We start from the raw sequence: 23,018 nt of genomic DNA, 5'->3' as shown, positions 1-23,018 counted from the left end.
CACCAATTATTTTGCTTGGTACATAGAGGATGCCTAGTAAATATTTATTGACTGAAGCTTTGAACACAGGGGAGAAGAGCTTATGGATACAAAAGGATGCCAGTTTTGCTGGTGCCACATTCATACTAGTATTTTTATAGCGCAATGACATTTTATCAATTAAGGAGTTTCAATATGGAAGACACTAACTCCACTAACCCAATGAGTCTTCCAGCTGTGACTCCAAGGCTTTCTTGGGAAGCTTTATGTTCCCAATAATGAGAATTGTCTCCTTGGAGAAAAATAATATCAATTTATTAACAGAGTTGATTACATTATTACGTCCACTCCATTATTCCAGAAGATGGGATGCCGGGAATGTTAATGGCTACTGGGGGAAACCTAACTCGTAATACTCTGTTAATAAAAGGAAAATGGCTACTGTTTAGATTATTTCACTCCAAGGGGTTAGGTAACAACCATAACTGGTCCCTAATTAAGATTAAAGAGAAAGAAGGTAGAAGTCTCACTTTTGAAAGAGAAGGTTAAAAGTACTTCCGTGTCATCCAGAGATAATGAAAATATCTCCCTAGGAATCTTTCCCAACTCCAAGGGCTATGCCTTAATTAGATGTCCTTCCTTCATGCTCCTGCTGCCTCCTGAGCATACCTCTGGCAGAGCACTTGTTAAAACTGGTGGCTTAACTACCTCCCCATCCGGTCTCTGAATACTCTGAAGATAGAAAGTGTCTCTTATTCATCCTCGTGGAGAATGCATTCCAGGGCCTGGACGATGCTGGCCACATCAGAAATGTGTGGGAATGAACTGGTTGCGGTGGGTCACATCCCTCCCAACACAGCACAACTGTGTAGACAGGACAGTGTTCTGAGTGGAGCCAAGGCACAGGACAAGGAAATGGGAAAGGCTTCACCCTGGGAATAAGATCCCTCGGGTGTGAACAACGGCAAAGAGGTTACTTCATCTGTGTCCCATCTAGCCTTAGATCTGAAAGTATCTTCTCTGAAGACTGGACACATAGGCATTTTTTGGCACTTTTGGCCTCTGTTTTCTTTGATTTCATTCCAGAAGATAGTTCTGTATGCTCCTCTAAGTCTTTAAAGTTCATGCCCTTACAATGCTGCACATCTCTTCCCATTTCTAAATGTTCATTTTTGTCTAAAGGATTCCAAGTTTTAGGGGCCTGATGATGATGATGATGGTGAAGGCAGCTACCATTTTCTGAGTAGCTAACCAGGCACTAGGCTAGTGCTTTGCAGCATCACCTCATTTAATCCTTAAACAACCTTCTGAGGGAGGTATTATTAGAGAAAACCAAATACAATATCCAAAGTCATTTGGCTAGCTAAAAGAGCCAGCACTCTAATCCAGGTCTGCACGACTCCAAAATCCAAGCTCAACCATTACAATGCCCAGCCTCTCCCTCCTTCCTTGCTCAGCTGACCACTTATGCATCTTAAAATGCTGCCTCCAAGTTGTATCCACTACAAACCCCTTTATTATTAAGAATATGGGTGCATATTCCAAATTTTGATCTCCAAATTTGTCTCTATAGAGCTGGGAACATGAAGTCAAGTACGGTCATGTCTGGGAGCAGAGAAATAAATGACTCTACTTTCAAACTGTTCTTTTGTAGTTTAAATGTGTACTAATATATAAATATTTTAAAAAATCCAGGCCTCTTAAGAGGCAGAAGCTCTTAAAAATCCAGGCCTCTTCTGGCAGAAGCTGGAGCTTAAAACTAGAGGAGCCTGATGGAGTAGTTACTTAACTTTCACACAAATATTAGCTCCAATGAATGGAAGCTAGTGTTCAGATGGGGAGAATCTTCTCCTAATTATTAGGAAAAAGACTATGCTGGGAATGGCAACCTGCTAAAAACACACACCATGTAATCTGTCTCCCAGGTAAAACAAAGCCACCCAACATAGAAAACAACTCAGTCTTGTGCAAAATGGATAGGATGGCCTAAGGGCTTTCCTGGGGGCAGAGGACACTGCAAGGAGGTATTCTTCCACTTGGGCAATTTGAGTAAGTTTAATATCAGCAGGAAAATACCTATTATGGCGATAAACGGATGGAAAGGAAACTGTGCACAGGCCAAACCCCAGCTCTTCTCCCCTGTAGAACAAAGGGAATAGACCTGACTAGAAAAATGGATTAATAAGATGCAGTGAGTGCATACTACAGAATGTCATGCATCAACTAAAAGAAACAAATTTATGGGAACAGATCTTAAAAACATTCTAAATGAAAAAAGCAAAAAAAAAAAAAAAAGAAAGAAAGAAAAAGAAAAGAAAAGGAATGTTATCTAAAGCACAATTTTCAATCTATGTAAATTTAAAATATATGCACACAGGAGCCCCTGGGTGGCTCAGTCGATTAAGCATCTGGCTTCGGCTCAGGTCATGATCTCATGGTTTGTGAGCTCGAGCCCCACGTAGGGCTTGCTGCTGTCAGCAGATCCTCTGTCTCCCTCTCTCTGCCCCTCCCCCACGCACATACTCTCAAAAAAAAAATAAAAACATTAAAAAAATTTTTAATAATAAAATAAAATAAATGTACACCAAACACCAACACCTGCTCTCAAGAATATGTGAGAGAACGCACGAGCACATTGTTATGATTAGGGGGCAGAAGAAAAGAATAAATGAGGTGAATGGTGACAAATGACAAGGGAATCAACACATAAGGAACACAAAATAGGGACTTTTCTCAGACCAATGATTGTTAATGTGCCATGACTGGATACGTAACTCAGTCTCTGTACTGGAGTTCCCATCCCCAAAAGAAGGGGATTGGATTAGAAAGTGATAGTAGTGGAATTTATTTGCTTATTTTTAGTGTTTCTTTTTGAGAGAGAAAGACAGAGTGTGAACAGGGGTGGGGGAGGGACAGAGACAGGGAGACCTAGAATCCAAAGCAGGCTCCAGGCTCTGTGCTGTCAGCACAGAGCCCAACACAGGGCCGTAACTCACGAACCGTGAGGTCATGACCTGAGCCAAAGTCTGACGCTTAACTGACGGAGCCACCCAGGCACCCCAATAATAATGGAATTTATTAATAAACATTTGCATTATTTAATTATAGCTTTGTGTACCCATGTTTGCATTATTTGCTTATATAGCTTTACAGTAAATAATAGAATATGAAATTAAGTGGAAGTTCTCTTAAGATAGTTGAGTACTTGAAAGCTTAGTTTTCTTAAATGTATTTGATGTTTAGTCATCCTACCCCCCTGACCACCCCTATAGCACATTTTGTTGGCTCCCTTACTTTGTTCTGCAAACCTGTTCCCGCAAGATAACGGGAGAGAGGTGTCACAGCCAAATGAGCCATATTATAAATCTATAGGGTACAAATTGTTTGAATGTATTGAAGGGGAAAATACTGTTTGTTTGTTTTGTATAAGAAAATACATTCCTTAGTATTAAATCTTAAGACTACTGTGTTCGGGGCGCCTGGGTGGCTCAGTCGGTTAAGCGTCCGACTTCGGCTCAGGTCACGATCTCGTGGTCCACAAGTTCGAGCCCCGCGTCGGGCTCTGGGCTGATGGCTCAGAGCCTGGAGCTTGCTTCCGACTCTGTGTCTCCCTCTCTCTCTATCCCTCCCCCGTTCATGCTGTGTCTCTCTCTGTCTCAAAAATAAATAAACGTTAAAAAAAAAATTAAAAAAAAAAAAAAAGACTACTGTGTTCAAATACAGATGCAGATTTCAAGAAAGTTGTGGACAAAGCTAAGAACATCCAGGGAATGGCGATCAAGATGACACAGCTGAAAGCACCTCGCACAAGCGATAGTTGGAGGGAGGCCTCTAGTGGAATCCTGCCAGGTTCCATCCTGTTCAATGAATTTTCACAAATCTCTAATCACCTAACTCTGTAATAGGCAATGTGTAAGGTGTTAGAACAGCACTGTCCAATGGAAATATAATACTAGCTACATGTGTAATTTAAAATTTTAAAAAGTAAAAGGAGATAAAATTAAAATATTTTAATAACATATTTTTATCAATATATTTAAAGCATTATCATTTGACATGTAATCAAAATATAAATTATTAGTAAGATATTTTACATTCTCTTTTTGGTATAAAGTCTTCTCGAGGGGTGCCTTGGGTGGCTCAGTTGGTTGAGTGTCCGACTCTTGATTTTGGCTTAGGTCAGGATCCCAGGGTCGTGGGATCAAGCCCTGTGCCAGGTTCCACACTGAGAATGAAGCCTGCTTGGGATTCTCTCTCTCTGTCTCTGTCTCTGTCTCTCTCTCCCTCTGCCCTTCTCCCCCACTTGTGCTCTCTCTCCCTCTCTAAAAATAAAAAAATTAAGTTAAATAAATAAAATTTAAAAACAGCATTTCTATTTCAGTGTGAATAGTTAGAGCATATCTCAATTCAGTCTACCTATGTTTCAAGTGCTAAAGAGCCTCCTGTGGCTTGTGACTACTGTATTGGACAGCCCAGGGTTAGAGACACTAACTAAACTAACACACACACACACACACACACACACACACACACACACACACACACCACAGAGTCCACATGTCAAATGAAATACAACAAAATGAAAGCCATACCCTACAGCAAGTTTTCAACTTATTCCCCCAAGACCCTGAAGGGATGACTGACAATTATAGCTTTCTTCTTCTTTCTTGAAAGTAATTTGAAATAAAAAATGAGTAAGGTAAACTCAAGGCTGTTTTAATGTACAAAGAGAGTTCTAGCACCTTAACTACTAGTGTTAACAGATTACTTTGGACACACTCCCCAATTGACAAAGCACCCTGGTTCTCCACGGTGTGACCCAGAAACGGGAATAGTCAGCACAGGCTATACTTTAATAATCACTAGCAAAAAGAGAAGTCTCCTGTGTCATATCAGTACAAACACTCAATTCTAAAATAAATCCCTTTTACAAGTGAGTCTCTAGAAATGTCACTACAGAAAGACACTGAGAATCCACATTCATTCCCTTCTTGCTGGAAATTTAGAAGTTGTGTTTTAAGAGTAAATGAATTACATCAGTTCCTCTGAAAAGAAAGAGAAAGGGTTTTTTGAAGTGCACTTTCTAAATCCTACTCTAGAATTTGAAAATGGGGAAATAAGACTGTCCCCTTAGAATAACCCTATGAAATCAATACCCAGTAATCCAGATCAAAGATCTGCAAAGTTAACTGAAAGTGGTCTACATCAGCATCTTCCTCGGCAACATCTCCCAGGGAATGAAGCTATTTGACAAGCAGCCCCGCTGATTCACCTGCCTCCCTCCCTCAGCACCCACTCCCCTCACCGCCTGCAGAGAATGAATGGCTCTGAGGCCAGCAAGATGGAGAGTAACTGGCTAACTCTAGGGATATCTCCAAAGCATGGACACTGTCAGTTAGCAGTGGGCCCCATCCACCACAGAAGTAACATGGAAGGGAGGAAAGAGAGAATTGGCCGTGTCCATATAAATGCTGTCTGCTGGGAGATACCCAGCTTGGGAACTCAAGAATCAAAACTCACATAAGGTTTCTACACTGGAAAACAGTATGTGAGGTTCATGACACTATGGTCATCTAACTGGTTCCCTGGGCTTAATCTTGGTAAATGATCAGCAAACTTTTGATCACAATGCAGCTTGCCAGGATGATTTGCCTACAGGGCGAAAAAACGTGCTAATCAAAAACATGTATTCAATTCACTTGGTTATTATCTTTTTCACTCCACGTGGATAACATTCTTGGTTTCAGACAGTTTCTTGTGACTTTTAATTAACCACTGCCTCAGAGCTCAATCTACTCTGGGGACGCTAATAAGTGAATTTCTCATCCTGCAAGCCAAGGATCACAGCTTTCCTAGACAAGTGCTTGCTGGGTCCTTGGAGCAGCCCTCTGGCCTCACCAGGAATATTCCTCTGCTTCAAGATGTGCCTTCTGCAAACTGCACTGAATCTTTATATAAATTGGCCGTTTCAATCTTAAAGGAGGCAAGAATTATTGGCAATTTATCTATATGCATTCCCACCCTCCCCTTGCTGAGTCATTTCAATAGCCTTTCCAAGCTATGACACACTATCATAATATCCTCGATTCCATGACAGTCTTTTCCTTCCCTAAGAATTACGTATAACCTATTTTTCTTTTTCAATGAAAGTATATTAAATCTAAGATGAAAAAAAGCTAAAATGAATTTTTCCCAGAATTTCTCAAGTTAGCTGGAGTACCACAAACCAAAACTGTGCATCACAATACTATAATGGGTAGGAAGGCTGGTTTTTAACCCAGATGAATGTTAAATAGATATTTGCTATACTGTTTTCTACTTAATTCTTAAGTCTGAAATAGTTCACTTATTTTAATGTGGCCTCTGAGTGACTTAATGCAGTGCTCTGCACCTAATAGGTCCTAAAAAAATCATTTTCGCGAAAAATAAGATTGAGTGAATAAATACAGATTCTCAAAGAAATTCCCTTTAATATACATGACATAGGCTGAGATAAGCAACAGGGGTCCTTCATTCATAACTATATGACTAGAGCCTCTTATTTTTCCTTATTCTTCAGAATAAAGATGAGAGATCTCAGAGAGAGCGAGAACAAGGATATTAACAAGTCCTTTTGTTTTTTTATGCGCCACACGACTAGGATGTTCCATATAATCTGGAGGTTTTGACTTGGGAAAATCAAGTTTGACGTGAAAGTTTCTCTTTACTAAACTGCCTCAAAATTAAAGATTTTAAAATCACCAAGTCCAGCAGGTACCCAGGGAGGACACGCACACCGGCCTCAAGAACCAGTACCTTGGGCTGCACTGTCAGGGTGGTATTCGGGCTCCTCTTCCGGGGGGCTCTGCAGGAAGTAGAGCTGCTCTGGCAGCATGTTGGCAATCTTCTCCTTCCCTAGGACGTGGGTGCTCAGAAGAGGGCTGACACTCCGTTTCACCTTCTCTCTCCTCTCATGGGCCATAATCTTTTTGGTCCGAGCCTTGATGTTCTCCCAGCACTTCTTTAGCTGTTTGAAATCCCGCAGTGACACACTTGGCTGAGAGTTGTATTCATGGGCAAGCGCCTGCCAGGTACGCTGCTTGAGGGCAATAGTTCGCGCGTCGCTTTTCTTACATTCCAGCACATATTTGTACTTTTCTACCAAAGCAAGCAGGATGCTCTTTTCCAATTCCGAAAAGTATTTGGCAGGTTTTATAATTTCGTTGTTTTGCATTTTCCACTATATTTCTCCTGGCTGCTAGCTATCCTGTAAAAGGAAGTTCAAAACAATAATTACTAACCCCAGCAATAAAAATGTCAGCAAATCACATAATCTTAATCCCTGGCTTGATTCCCTTGCCTGAAATACAGTACTTTCTTTCCCATTAGTATTGAATTATGATATTCTCAGGAAAACATTCAGAAGTTCACTAGGAGTGGGGTTTTACTTCAAAGAAGATTTTCAAGTAGGTCCTTTGTTGTAGTTCTTGGCCATTTTGTGAATATCTTGTATGCCACGGCAAAAAAAGAAAAAAAGAAAAAAGAAAAGAAAGCTTGAACATCTAGGCAGAATTCTTAATTTGTTAATTCATTTCTGCTCAATATCAGGGAACTGATCATTCCCCAAATTCATGTTAGGCAGCTTTTCAACTAAACAGCTTTCTCAAAGTTTTGTCACAGCTGAAAACAAGAAATGCCACCGAGTAACCAAACAGAATGGATAATATAAACATCGAGATTTCAGAATCATCAGGAAATCATCTGAAAAAGAAGTGACATTTCCATCACTTCCATCTGTGACCTTGGATAGGGCCATGCTCCCAATAGGAACCTCAGTTTCTCTTCACCTTTAAAATGAGGGCTTGGAGTCTATGATCCCTAAGGTCTGAGACCACTTTTAAGTATACAGTCCTATGTAAATAATTCACATAATTTCAGAGGTGAAAGGGCCAGTACCCTTCTTTTCTTTCCTTTCTTTAAAAAATTTTTAATGGTTATTTATTTTTGAGGGAGAGAGAGACAGAGACAGAGAGTGAGTGAGCAGGGGAGGGGCAGAGAGAGAGGGAGACAGAGGATCCAAAGCGTACTCTGTGCTGACAGCAGAGAGCCTGATGTGGGGTTCGAACTCACGAACCGTGAGCCGCGTGACCTGAGCCGAACTCAGACACTTTTTTTTTTAGTTTTTTAAAACTTTTTTAAATGTTTTTATTTATTTTTGAAGGAGAGAGAGAGAGACAGAGCATGAGTGGGGGAGGAGCAGAGAAAGAGGGAGACACAGAATCCTAAGCAGGCTCCAGGCTCTGAGCTGTCAACACAGAGCCCGATGTGGGGCTCAAATTCACAAACTGTGAGATCATGACCTGAGCCAAAGTCGGATGCTTAACCGACTGAGCCACCCAGGCACCCCTTTTTAATTTTTTTTAAGCTTTATTTATTTTTGAGAGAGAAAGAGAGAGACAGAGCATGACTGGGGGAGGAGCAGAGAGAGAGGGAGACAGAATCTGAAGCAAGCTCCAGGCTCTGAGCTGTCAGCACAGAGCCCGACATGGGGCTCAAACTTACGAACCGCGGGATTATGACCTCAGCTGAAATCGGATGCCCAAATGACTGAGCCACCCAGGTGCCCCCAAAGTCAGATACTTAATTGACTAAGCCACTCAGGGGCCCCTACCACTCTTTTCAAGTGAAGGAACTAAGGGTGAGTGAACTGGACTGCCCAAGATCACAAAGATGGTACCTTGGGAGGTCAAGAACCTGGACTGTCCTAATAATCTGGTATCCTTTTTTTTTTTTTTTTGAACACACCAAATATCCATTTTATTATGCATATTCCTTTAAAGTCTTTGTTCCATATTATAATTAGTTACAATTATATATTATTTATAATTTTTGAAATATACATTTTCTCCATTATCTTTTAAGAATAAGTCTACATACCTTTTTATGTTTAGTTAAAAAATAGATATTTAACATACATAAATTTTGACAGCCATATACATAATGAAATAATTACAAGCTAATTAACATATCTCACATGGTTACCTTTTTTAAGATCTTATGTATTATATATTTATTTATTTTTAAGTGTTTGTTTATTTTGAAGGAGAGAAGAGAGCAAGTGAGTGGGGGAGAGGGGAAAAGAGAGAGAGGGAGAGAGAGAATCACAACCAGTGCAGAGCATGACACAGGGCTTGATCACACAACCCTGAGATCATGACCTGAGCCAAAGTCAGGAGTTGGATACTTAACTGAGCCACCCAGGTGCACCAAGATTTTATTTTTTAAGTAATCCCTACACCCAACATGGGGTTTGACATTAACAACCCTGACATCAAAAGTCACATGTTCTACAACTGAACCAGCCCAGGTGCCCCAAAATAGCTACCATTTTTGTGTGTATGCCAAGAGCCCTGGAATCTACTCTCTCACGTATCTCCAGTATTCAATACAGTATTAGTAACTTTTGTCATAGACTTATTCATCCTACATAACTGCAACTTTGTACCCTTTGTCTATTATCTTCCCATTTCTCCCACCGCATCCTCAATCCCCGGTAAGGTGTGTTTAAATAGTCTGGTATTGTTTGTGTCATTTCACAACTATCTCTTGGACTCTCACGTTGGATGATTCCAAATTTCTCAACAACCATGATTACCTTAGGTCATCTTACCATCCTCCCCATTACTGAGCCAGGATCTTTCAAACAAAAGGTGCTTAGTAAATGTCTTATTCCCCTGAACTTAGGTGTGTTTTGTGACCCCACACTTTTTCCACTTAAGCTTCCTACAAACTTAATCTCTCAAATACTCAAATACAGTGTTCCTAAGTAACACTGAATACAGCAATTGAGCATTGCATATTTCCCTTTGTGGAAAGAGCCAAGACACCTCAGTCCTTTTATTTTCCAAGCCTCTGATTTTTTCAGAATAACAGGCAAGCATCAAGATTCTGATGATGTAGTCCATTTAAAACCGATCGACTCATGGGGCGCCTGGGTGGCGCAGTCGGTTAAGCGTCCGACTTCAGCCAGGTCACGATCTTGCGGTCCGTGAGTTCGAGCCCCGCGTCAGGCTCTGGGTTGATGGCTCAGAGCCTGGAGCCTGTTTCCGATTCTGTGTCTCCCTCTCTCTCTGCCCCTCCCCCGTTCATGCTCTGTCTCTCTCTGTCCCAAAAATAAACGTTGAAAAAAAAAAAAAAAACAAAAAAAAAACGATCGACTCAAATCAAAAGAATTAGGAATCACTTGAAAAGAGTCCCACTAGCCAAAAAATGGAATATCTGAACATCAACAAGGACGATGGGTACACAAATATTCATTAAATTATATATCTGTGTATGTTTGAAAAGTTCCACAATAAAAAGTTAGGGGGATGTGCCTGGGTGGTTAAGCATCTGACTCTTGGTTTCAGCTTAGGCCATGATCTCATGGTTCATGAGTTCAAGCCCCACATAGGGCCCTGCATTGACAGCGTGGAGCCTACTTGGGATTCTCTCCCTCTCTCTCTCTCTCTCTCTCTCTCTCTTTCTCCCTCTCCTGCTCATGCTCTCTCTCTCTCCCTCTCAAAATAAACTTAAAAATTTTTTTTAAACGTTTATTCATTTTTGAGAGACAGAGCACAAGCACGGGAGGGGCAGAGAGTGAGGGAAACACAGGATCTGAAGCAGGCTCCAGGCTCTAAGCTGTTAGCACAGAGCCCAACGTGGGGCTCAAACTCACAAACTGCAAGATCATGACCTGAGCCGAGGTTGGATGCTTAACCAACTGAGCCACCCAGGCACCCCTCTCAAAATAAACTTAAAAAAAATTTTTTTTTAAGTTAAGGAACAAAGGCAGTGACTTTTAAATACATGGTATACTAATTTAAAATCAAATTATTACAAGCTAGCTATTCACATACTATGCCTGGGGAGAGGTTACTAAGAGAGTTGTGAAGAGCTGAAATCTTAGACCTGAGGCTGGAGGAGATCCTGCCATATCAGAGAGCCTTAAGATTGAGGCCAACGAGCGTGGGCTTTACATGAAGGCAACAGAACCTGATCAGGGTCTCTCACTATGCACCACCTCATCCCAAAAGGTAAGATTAGAATGAAGGACTAGTGTGACTGGCATCTCCACATACCAGATACCCTGCCTCACATTCACTGTGGGCATATCAGTATCACAGATCAAGAGATTCAGATACATGTCAAAGTGCTTTGACCCTCAGGTCTTGGACAAAGCTAAACAAGGAGAAATGTATCTTTGGGGATGTATCACTGAACCCTTAATTTCCCAGGCCTGTATTTTAATGTTGTTCAGGGCGCCTGGGTGGCTCAGTCAGTTAAGCATCCAGCTTCGGTTTGGGTCATGATCTTACAGTTGGTGAGTTCAAGTCCCACATCGGGCTCTGCGCTGACAGCTCAGAGCCTGGAGCCTGCTTCGGATTTTGTGTCTCCCACTCTGCCCCTCCCCCACTCACATTCTGTCTCTCTCAGAAAATAAACATTTAAAAAATTTTTTTTGAAAATCGTGTTGTTCTAATGTCCCCTTCCTCCCCAAAGGTCCAAAACTTTTTGCCTACATCAATATTCCTATTCCCTATTAACCAACATTCCCCAAACGGAAATTTATTAATACACACCTGCTACAATATAACTCTTCTGTAGTATCTCTAACTGCCAAGATATCTATATCCAACTTTATGTAGTTTTTATTATAAAATTAATAGGTATACTGAATGTTCTTAAACTGCACAGCTCCTAGAGCAGACTCTGATTCCCCCCATCCCAGCTTTTCTGCACCAGATGTCAATATGCCTACCTTCCGTCACACTCCCACTTTTTTATTTTAATTTTTTTAATGTTTATTTATTTTTGAGAGAAAGAGAGAGAGACAGCATGAGCAGGGAGGGACAGAGAGATAGAGGGAGACACAGAATCCAAGGCAGGCTCCAGGCTCTAGCTGTCAGCACAGAGCCCGATATGGAGCTGGAAGTCACAAATGGTGAAATCATGAACTGAGCCGAAACCGGACACTCAACCAACTGAGCCACTCAGGTGCCCCCACACTCCCACTCTTTTTAAGAATCATTGCTCTTGGGGTGCCTCGGTGGTTCTGTCGGTTGGGAGACCGACTTCAGGTCAGGTCATGATCTCGAGGTTCATGAGTTTGAGCCCCACGTCGGGCTCTGTGCTGACAGCTCAAGAGCCTGGAGCCTGCTTCAGATTCTGTGTCTCCCTCTCTCTCTGCCCCTCCCCTGCTCATGCTCTGTCTCTGTCTCTCAAAAAATAAATGTTAAAAAAAAATTTAAAAAAAAAGAATCATTGCTCTAAGGATTAAGAAGTCTGATTCACAAATGAAAAAAGACATTGTTCCCTATATTTTTCTAACATAGGTAATGCTATCTTACTTATATGTATCTATATTTTTTCTAAGAAAACATTTTTTAAAATAACTTTATTTCTTCAAGATAAATTCCTAAAAGAGGAATGGCTGCCACAAAAGATGAAAACACTTAAGACTTTTGTTACATTGGGGCACCTGGGTTGCTCAGTCCATTAAGCATCCGACTCTTGGTTTCCACTCAGGTCATGATCTCATGGTTTGTGAACCTGAGCCCTGAATCAGGCTCTGCGTTGGCAGCTGGCAGCACAGTGCCTGCTTGGGATCCTCTCTCTCCTTCTCTCTCTGCTCCTCCCCTGTTCGTGCTCTCTCTCAAAATAAATAAACTTAAAAAAAAAAAAAAGGACTTTTGTTACATCACCAGCTGTCCTCCAGCAATGGTGTACCAATTTACATTCCTACTAATAGCACATGAGCACTTCTGTTTCCCCACCCCATTTACTCTTGCTGTTAACATTTTTTTTATTCTATCTCAGCTGTGGAGGTGCAAAATGTCGCTTCACTGTTTAATGAAATATGAATTCCTGCTCTTAGGCAAATAAGCCACACTCTAAACAAAGTCTCTGTGGTAGTTGGTGGAACTGAAACCCCATAGAATTAATTTCAAGCAATTAAACGATTCCACCTTACAATGTATGCAGTACCGCAAGGTACCACCAGGTGGTGGTGCGTTTGTGGGAAGTCTACTGATGTGTGTGACCACTTGAGTCTCTAATAACTACAATAACAGTGGCAGATAACCATTATTGAGTCCTTACTGTGGGCTAGACACTATACTAAGTGCTTAATATGCACTCTATCATTTAATACTCCCAAAAATAGTCCCTGAGACTACCATTTGTTACACTACAGTATTTTCTGTTAAAAAAAAAAAAGACTTTATTAAAGTACCAGAAGAAATTATACAACTGCTCTCAAAAGCAAACTCAGAATTACCAACACCTGGGGACCATTAATAGCCTATTAACTAAACTGTTATTTAATCACTAGCTAAGTAAATCCAGAGTTACCAATTTACTTTGCTTAATTTTGTAGAACAGCAGGCCTCCCTGGGCCATGTGGTTGCATTCTGCAGGGCTGTAAAGGATTCTGGTACGAGATGGTGTACCCCAAAGGTCCCCTATGGGTTCCCAATAGCTTCATGAAGGAGGCTGTTTATTCCCAGTAACCACTTCCATTTCCCAGATCAGAAAAGTGAGGCTCAGTAACTTGCCTGTGGCCACACAAAAGTGGCAGAACCAGGATTCTGCACTCCACCCTGCTTAGCTCTCCTCTTCAGACCTAGTGACTGCTTGTGTCCCTGCTCGAATTACATGTCAATTAGCAATCTGTTAGCAGGGAAAGGTCCTAGGGTAAAGCTACTCAGGAGATGTTCCCGTCTCTGTCCATTTCCTTTTGGGGCCTCTTCCCCTCCCTCCCATCACCTCTACCTCTATGTCTCAGACCTAGGGCCCACAGCCACCCCGCCCCAGTGTACGGTTCTCTAACCAGAGCTCTGAAATAATTTCTGCTGTTGATCTGATGGGAATGTATGTTTGACACGTAACTGTAGAGATGATATGGAGCTTGCTTTTTAAAATTTTTTTTAAATGTTTATTTATTTATTTATTATTTTTTTTAATTTTTTTTAACGTTTATTTATTTTTGAGACAGAGAGAGACAGAGCATGAATGGGGGAGGGTCAGAGAGAGAGGGAGACACAGAATCTGAAACAGGCTCCAGGCTCTGAGCGGTCAGCACAGAGCCCGACGCGGGGCTCGAACTCATGGACTGCGAGATCATGACCTGAGCCGAAGTCGGACGCTCAACCGACTGAGCCACCCTGGCGCCCCTAAATGTTTATTTATTTTTGAGAAAGACAGAGACAGAGCGTAAGCAGAGGAGGGGAAGAGAGAGAGAGAGAGAGAGAGAGAGAGAGAACAAAGCAGGCTCCAGGCTCTGAGCTGTCAGCACAGAGCCCGATTGGGGCTCGAACTCAAGAGATGATATGGAGCTTTAAAATTGTCTAAGCCCCAGGGGAACATTAATATTTAGCTTAAGCATCTGACAGTCCCAAGTAAACAAACTTCCCAAAGTAAGAAATCTCCAGGCAAAGCTTGTTAATAGAAACGTCAAGGCTAGAAAATACATTCTAGCTTAAAACTACTCAGTAATGTCCATAATTAGTTATAGACGACAACATAACAAGGCTTCTCTGCTGCATCAGCTTTTATTAGAGAAAGATGGGCCTCCCCTGCCCCCCAACTCTGCTCAATATAGATCATCTTTTCTGTCTGCTGTTCTGGAGACAACAGTGCTACTGGTCCTGATGCGTGGTTGTGGTTCAACTAGCAGCCCAGTGACCCTCACAGAGTGGGCCTTCATTAAACATTTAATGAATGAGGGGCACCTCGGTGGCTCAGTTGGTTGAGCATCCAACTCTTGATTTGGCTCAGGTCATGATCTCATGGTTCATGGGTTTGAGCCCCACAATGGGCTCTGCGCTGACAATGCAGAGCCTGCTTGGGATCTTTCTCTCCCCCTCTCTCTGCCCCTTCCCCGCTCAAGCTTGTGCTCTCTCTCTCAAAATAAATAAATAAACTTAAAAACCATTTAATGGATGAATACATTTTGATATAGGCATAAAACTGCCTATGATGCACAGAATGAGTATCATACATAATAGTCTGTACATCAAAAGCTGCATTCAAGTAAAAGTGGTCAAAAAAATAGCAAAATCCAAATGCAATGAAAGTTGCCCTTGGGCCAGGCAAAGACTCATAGACAGGACTAAATAAGAGCATGAATCCAATACCAAAAAAACAAAAACTAAAAAAACCCCCCAAAAAACAGAGAATACAGCACAGTTCTCCAAACACTACCATTGACTAAACCACCAGAAGATTATAATAAGTACATTTAATATCACTTTAAAACAAAAATCCATCTGTTATGGATTGAATGTTTGTAGCCCCCAAATTCATGTGGTGAAGCTCTAACTCCCACAGTGACTGTATTTAGAGACTGGGCCTTTAAGGAAGTAATTAAGGTTAAATAAGGTGATAAACGGGGGGCCCTAGTTCAAGGGGATTTAGTGTCCTTACAAGAGACATCAACATTCTCTTTCCCTTTGCCTTCGTCTCTCCCTCCTTCCCTGTCCCCTTTCTCCCTGTCTTCTCAGGGGCTCACAAAGAGGTCACGTGAGCACACAGAGCGATGGCAGCAGCCTACAAGCCTAGAGAAGAAGGTTCACTCAGAATGAAACTTACTTCGCTGGCACCTTAATCTTGGACTTCCCAGCCTCCAAAACTATGAGAAATACATTTCTGATATTTAAGCCACCTAGCCTGTGGCATTTTCATTATGACAGTTCAAACTAACACACCATCTAATGATATTTTACGTCCACCAAGGGTCAATCTAAGTCCTAAAATTTGAGCCAAGACGAGAGAAACTTGGCCAGATTTTAGTATTACCTTTCATGGAAAAGGGAGTTCTTTGAAGTCAGTACTCAGAATAGGAACCGTGGCTGAAGATCTGTGTAGAGCTGAGACCTGGGAGAGATGTCAGGACCTTTTAAACCTTAATGAGTTGTTGCTCGTGAAGTGACATGAACCAAGACATTGAATGCAGAAAACCTGGGCTCAAATCCTGACTTGAGCACTCACTTAGCTGTGTGGCTCTGGCCAAGTCAATTAATCTCCAGTGTTTCACTGTAAAATGAGGCTAAACCCCTACTCTGTCTCACTCCCTCTGCACAGCTACCCTTCAATGGGTGTAAAGAAGAAACACAGACTAAAGCTGCAATAAATTTTAGTTTCTTCCACCCCTCCCACTCATATTAAGCTGCTTCCAAAAATAGAATAGTGGTCTATATACAAGATATACTCGAATACTTATTGGCTCTTTTATTGCACAGACACACAATTCAACAAATGTAATGAATTCCTGCCAAAGGCTATGTACTGTCCTAGAGCATGCAGGAGACACAAAAACAAGCTGAAGCCTACAGCCTGGAAAGAACGCTGGCATGCCTAAACTGATAACAGACAACAACAATGACACAGACACCACAGAAGAGGACAAAGCACCTTGGGCAGTCAGAGACGGGAAGAGGTTAATTTGCATTCTTCATGAACAAGAGGACTTTGGAGCTAGATCTTTAAGAACGTAGAGGATATGAACACAGAGAGTTGAAGGAGATCATTCAGATAAATAATTGATAAGGGCCTAGACTCTGAGTGGTGACCATGTTAATGGGAAGGAGAAGGTGCACACCAGAGACTGTTTCAAAGTGAGAAATTACTAGGGCATGTGTGTGTGTCTGCACGAGGGTGGGGGGATCAAGAGGAAGCAGAAGCAATGAGGGTACAGGAACCCCCACTCTGTGCAGGCACCAGAAAGAGAGGTATTGTTTAGGATCGAGGAGGTCATACATATTTCAATGAAGACCTAACATAGTACAGCTTATTGTGTGGGGCAGGCTGGTGACAGTGATAAGCACAATGACAGAGATGTGCCTAGGGACCCTACTCCAGGACTAGGGGGGATCTAGATTAAGAACCTTAATTCCTACTAGAATAGACTGGAATTAGAGTTAGCACTGGAGCAAAGGAGGGCCCCGACTTGGGAGAGACTGAAGGAACGCATACAGATGTGTGGGTGAGCGGAGGGGAGGGAGATGTGGCACCCATTCCCTTAAGAGAGGCTTGGCAACACGTTATGCATGATTATTTGGCTCTGAAGAAGACGGATGACAGGCTATTTCCTAACCTGGTCTGTTGCCTCGGTGTCTTCACTCGGCATCCCCACAACACTGATCCTGACATGTTAAAACTAAGTCCAATCCTCTCATTTTACAGATGAGGAAACTGGGGCTCATAGCAAAATAGGGGGCTTCCTGGGATTCTAGCAACAGAGGAGACTAGAAGCGAAGCTTCCTCATTTGTTTTCAACCCCTCCCCCCCACATCTCCTCTTTGGGACCCTCTCATGGTCAAGATGTCCTTTTGTGAGGTGCCCTCAAGCCTTCCCCGCTATCCATCCTATCCGGGAACTTGAAGGAAACTGCTCTCAGCTCTGACATTAAATTTGTGACAATTAGGACAAGTCCACTTTCCTCCTTGTCAATTCCTCATCTCGAAATTATGAAGCTAAAGTGGGTGTTCTCTAAAGCCCCATCCAGTCCTGGCAGTTCGTAGTAACTCTGAGGCTATGATGGGTTTTCTGCAACCTAATTTCCACAGTTCTCTGCCAAATACGCATCAACGGTATCTTCTGATTATTTATGAAGCTGGTGGTGCTACTGGCCAATGAAAGAGAACACTGAAACAACAGAGTAAAGCGATTTCAGCACTTTATGAACACGGGCCAGTGAAGGCCCGTACACAGGTTTAACCTAGATGTTAAGTAGTTCCAGGTGAAACAGGTGATTGGACCTCGTCACTACAGTAGCCCCAGCAACTAGAATGTAGCTGGCGCACAGAAGGCGCCAAATATTGATAAATATTGATAAACATTTGTGGGATATATGTTGAAACCTGCTCGCCATTTGCATTTTTTTTTTACTGATTATATCTAATTGTTCTACTACCTAAAATTTGTCCTTTTATAGAGGATTTATAATAGAAATTACTTCTTTGCTTCTCCCTGTAAATGGTATTGTACTGTATGCCAAATTTCTAAGAGCTGCACTATGACGGTGATGGCTTCATGATTTCATTCTATCCAGAGGTAGGAGTGATCAGACCTTACGGTGCCTGTGCCCACCTCCCCGTATACCTGCTCTCACAAGTCCAGACCTGACCACCCCAGATGGCCACTCACCTGGGCCCTCTCCGCCTCCTTCCTTCAGAGGGCTTTACGGTCTTAAACGTTGCCATGAACTTGCTTCCTCTAATGCTTGCCCTCGTCTTCCCCTTCACTACCCACCCCAGGCGGCCATGTAACTTGGAAGTGTTTATTTTTACCATCTGTGTCTGAGTGTGACTGCGACCAGAACCAGCCTTGTGTTTAAGGCATGAACTTACACCTCCTGTCTTTCCACCCTCACACTTTCCTCTATAGACCAGATGAAGGTTCCTATAAGTCCCTACCCGTACCTTCCCTCCCTCACAGCTCCAACCTAAACCGTCTCCCCACCCCAACCCCAAGCTCCCTGAAATTCCCCGCAAATCATTTTTAAAGTATCGTCTACACAAAGCGCTTTTATAATACAGTAAGTTCCCATTCCAGCCCACTTCTTGCCTGTGGGTACTCGCTCCTCTCCCCCCAACTACTTCAAAACAACCAGGGGCTCTCAGATCTCTGGGACAGGGATCCCAAGTATTTACCCCTCTGCAGCACTCAGAATTACTCAGTACTATGATCTATCCATGTTCTCAAGGGTCACCAATATCTGAGGGTGAACTCTTGAGGCTTGGAACTACATTTTATTTGTATTTTTAGCATACCACAGATTCTCAGTGTTTGTTCAAAAGAAAGTAAGGAGGTCAGGGAGAGCCTCTCTCCCCAGCTCCATTCTCTCCCCTCAGCACCACACACGTCTCCACTTGTCCACCAGCTACCTCTGTCTAGCTGTCCATTGTGGGCACCTCAGAAATCTCCAATTCTCCGTGTACAAAAAGCAATGAACTATTCCCCTACTCCTAAACCTCCTGATCGCCGATGATTTCAGCCACATTAACTTGGGTCAAAGCAGAAAACTCAGCATGTTCTTCCATCACAGGTAACCAATCACTAAGACCTAGTGTACATTTTACCTTAATGTTTATTATCTCCTCTCTCATCCTTATTGCCTTATATTCCTGAGGTCAGGCCCCAGTTCTCAAAACCATCTCCCACCTTCCAGCCCCTCTTCCACACAACTGCCAGAGGGCTCTTCCTAAAACTCAGTGATCATGCCATAACTCCTGCACGTAAACCTCTTACATCTCCCTCACTCCTCAGTGATCAAGTCCAAACTCCACATATAGCATTCGAGGCCTTTTCAGATCTGGCCCCGATTACAGTACCCGCTCCACCCCACCCCTCTTTCCCTATATTTTTCAACCCAGCAGACCAAACTCACCTTCATGCCCTTGAATATGCTGTATTCTCATGACTCTGTACATGGGGCTTCCTCTGGCTGGAATCCAAGGTCCACCAAGAGTTCATTTTCTTTCTTCCCTTTTCTTTTTTAAAGATTTTACTTTTAAGTAATGTCTACACCCAACATGGAGTTCGAACCCACAACCCTGAGATCAAGAGTCAGATGCTCTACCAACTGAGCCAGCAGGTGCCCCACCAAGGGCTAATTTTCATCCCTCAAGATTCAACTCTCATGGCATTTTTATGACATCTTCTTCAACTAAAGTCCAGGCTGTCATGTTAATTTACAATAGTTTCCTTCTAAAAGGAGTTTGAGGTGGCTGACAAACCATGCACAAACTGCAAATATGTATGTGTATATATTTATATATTTGTGTGTGTGTGTATACATATATATATATATATATATATATATATATATATATTTTTTTTTTTTTTTTTTTAAGGGAGAGAATATCAGGGCAAAGATAAGGCAAGGGTTAAAAAAAACCCAGAAGCTAGGGAGTGGTGTAGCATTCAAAACTTCTATCATAATGTCTCATACTTCCCTTGTTAGAGATAATTTGACCCTGAGTTTTCTATCCAAAATGAATTAGTTACTCCTCTGTGAGCTCACTGCCAGTTGTATATGACTATACTGTAGCACTTCCCATATTTTTTTGTAATTTGCTCTTTGTGTCCATCTCCCTCACTGGACTGAGAAATTCATAAGGGAATACATAATTTCTGACTCATCTCTGTATCCCCAGCAGGAAGCATATGACTCAGCAGACAACTGGTACTCAGCAGACATTTGTTGAATGAATGTCACCATGGACAGGGAAGAGGGTACTAGGGTTGGGTGAGCTCCCTACCAGGCATTTGAAAAAACATTGTTTTATCCTCATAAAAAAAAAATTACATGGCTGAGAAATGGCAGAGCCAGGATTTGAACCCCAAACTATCTCTCCAAAGCAACTGCTCTTTCCATTAGCACACTGCTCCCTACCTTCACCATCACTATCTACTCAAATATCCTCTCCTTCAAGGTCTGGTTTAAAAAAAACCCTTCTTGGGGAGCCTGGGTGGCGCAGTCGGTTAAGCGTCCGACTTCAGCCAGGTCACGATCTCGCGGTCCGTGAGTTCGAGCCCCGCGTCGGGCTCTGGGCTGATGGCTCGGAGCCTGGAGCCTGTTTCCGATTCTGTGTCTCCCTCTCTCTCTGCCCCTCCCCCGTTCATGCTCTGTCTCTCTCTGTCCCAGAAATAAATAAACGTTGAAAAAAAAAAAAAAAACACCCTTCTCCAAGAAGTCTTTCCTACTCATTCAGGTCCAGCCCAGACCTTCCACAACACTCAAGTAAGAAACAGCCACAATTCAGGAGAGGAAAGGGCACCTTCTCAGTAGGGGTAGGTGAGAACTGAGCAGGCTGCATAGGTATTCTGCAGATGGTGTTGTGAGGTCCTGGGCTCCCCCTGCCAGTCCCTTTCCCTGGGGTACAGCCACTAGGCCTTCGTGCCTTTCTCTCCAGTCTTCAGGGTCCAAAACCTTCAAGTTCTCCCCATTTCAAACTGAACCCCAAGTGAACCGTGTTCAAAACACACTCCTTCATTACATTGGTCAGACCTTTGTATTTTAAGTGTCTTATCAACCTTTAGCGTCTGTGAGTACCCCAATCTCTTGAAACACATGAAAATAATTTCAGGAATCACAAGAAGGGACAATGACATTTTAGGAAGCCCAATCATCTGGCTCTCAACCCATCTGAATATTTTGGGGTGGCCTGGGTGTAAGAAAAGACAACCTATGATCTCATCCCAGCATCCCTTTCCCCTCCCTGGGAGCAGGATGCCTGGTCTCTAAGGGCAGGATGGAATCTTGGTCCAGAATGCTTCTGGGGTAGTGAACTCTGGTCCCTTCCTCAACATCTTCCAGAGCTTCAGAATTCTTCTCTCTCCCCCTCCCCAGTCCACCCCTTTCTCTCCCTGGTCCCAAACTCCCATAACAGCCCTCAATCTTAACTTAGGAACTATGGTTTTGAATTCATATTCAACAATTCCCTTGGTAACACAAACTCTCATCTGACATGCTGAAATCCACATCACTGGCTCTTGTATTTTTCCACCTGGTTTTAAGTGTGTGACAAATAGAGCTCTGCATCCAACCCCTCTCCTGTACTGCAGGAACGTTTGTAATCTTAAGTGTTACCACATCTAAGAAACAACCAATCTCTCCGATCAGAAGAGGTAGGCTAAGTAAATTCTTCATGGTTTCCTACTCCTAAATAAAGATTATTCGTGCAATTTACAGTATCTACCTCATAGCACTGGTGTGATGATTTAGATAACTCATACCAACTGTTTAGTACCTGGGGCCTGGTACACAAAAAGTGCTCAAAATTTGGCTATGATCATTTATGTACACTATCTCTCACAATAGTATCAGGGGGTGGGTATTATACCACGCATTCCCCAAACCCCAGCACCCCCTCCTCCTTACCCCATTCACAGTAGCAGCAGCCCAGGCTCGGAGTAAAGAAGCTTTCCCAAGGTCAGGCGGGCACCGATATGATGATGCTCGGCCCTCGGCCTCTGACTGAGGGACCCCTCCCATTATACCCTCGGACGGGGCACCGGGGGGCCTTAAAGGACAAGTATGGAAAAGCGCTGAGCACAGTGCCTGGCAAAGAGCAGGGACCCTGGGATGCGAAGACCGCGGCACTGCGGTCGCCTGGACTCCTCCCTAGCTGCTCCCCCGGCCCGGGGGAACCAGAGTCCTCCCACCCCCACCCCGGGTGCGCCGCCGAATCACCCCGAGGTCCGCGCCCTGGGGCTTTGTACGCCGCAGGCCGGCCCCACTCACCGAGTCCCAATCGCGGCGCGCGGAAGCGGCCGCCTGGCCTGCGGGGCTGGGGTCGCGGTGGCTCGGCCCGGAAACCCGCCATGCCGGCCCGCGGCCCCCGCACGCCGGGCCCGCGCCCCCGCCCCCGCCCCGCTGCGGCCCGCCCGGCGGGGGAGCTTCCTACCTGCAGCGGCGGCGCGGCGGCCGAGGCGACCGGGGGAGGGGCCGGCGAGGCGCGAGCGCGGGCGGCCTCGGCTCCTCTCGCAGGCGGGGCGGCCGGGAGGGCCGCGGGCTCCGGAGCACCGGGCAGCGGCGGCGCGCCCCCGGCCGGCCAGGCCCCGCCGCGCGCGCCGCGGCCACAAAGCCCGGGAGCCGCCGCCCCCTCGCGGGCCGGCCGCCGGCTGCGGGTCCGTCGGCGCGGAGCAGGGCGGGAGCGCGGCCCCGCGCAGTCCCCACCTCCCTGAGCTGCGGCCGCCGGGCTCCCCCGAGGCGCGGGGCGGGGCACGGGGTGTCCCCCGCCCACCCGACCGTCTTCCTCCGTGCTGACATCCCAGTGCTGATTGAGTTCCCTCTTCCCACCTCTGCGGAGGGGCTCCTGGAGGCCCCGAGAAACTGTGTTTCATCTCCTTGAACAACAAAAGAATCCATTTGTCACAAGGGATTTGGCGGCCATGGACACGAGTTAGCTCCGTCCAAGTCCTCTGAAAAGGGCCCCCTTTTCCCCTTTTCTTTTGGGACTCCCTGCTACTCGAAACAGCCGGCCCTCGTGTGCTTGGTTCATCACGGAGTTTTG

The 23,018-nt window shown here is 44.0% G+C and overlaps 1 protein-coding gene across 5 annotated transcripts in view; it reads right to left on the bottom strand.

Moving 5' to 3' along the window:
* Nucleotides 1-22,664, bottom strand: part of MSANTD3 (Myb/SANT DNA binding domain containing 3) — a 28,789-nt gene extending 6,125 nt beyond the window's left edge. The window contains exons 1-4 of one of the 5 annotated variants that reach the window (XM_045470356.1): nt 22,247-22,357; nt 21,884-22,025; nt 15,796-15,873; nt 6,775-7,225 (exon numbers count right to left, since the gene is read on the bottom strand). In XM_045470356.1, coding sequence (XP_045326312.1) covers nt 6,775-7,192 — 418 coding nt within the window. In that variant the 5' untranslated portion in view covers nt 7,193-7,225; nt 15,796-15,873; nt 21,884-22,025; nt 22,247-22,357. Of the gene's footprint in view, nt 1-6,774; nt 7,226-15,795; nt 15,874-21,883; nt 22,026-22,246 lie in introns of all 5 variants that reach the window. The other 4 variants (XM_045470353.1, XM_045470352.1, XM_045470354.1 and 1 more) reach the window with 4 other exon arrangements.
* Between the last annotated feature and the right edge of the window lie 354 nt (nt 22,665-23,018).

This window comes from Leopardus geoffroyi, chromosome D4 (genome assembly GCF_018350155.1).
Source record: "Leopardus geoffroyi isolate Oge1 chromosome D4, O.geoffroyi_Oge1_pat1.0, whole genome shotgun sequence".
NCBI classification, from domain to species: Eukaryota; Metazoa; Chordata; class Mammalia; order Carnivora; family Felidae; genus Leopardus; species Leopardus geoffroyi.
Note: the sequence above shows the minus strand (reverse complement) of the source record. Positions and strands in the feature narration are given on the sequence as shown.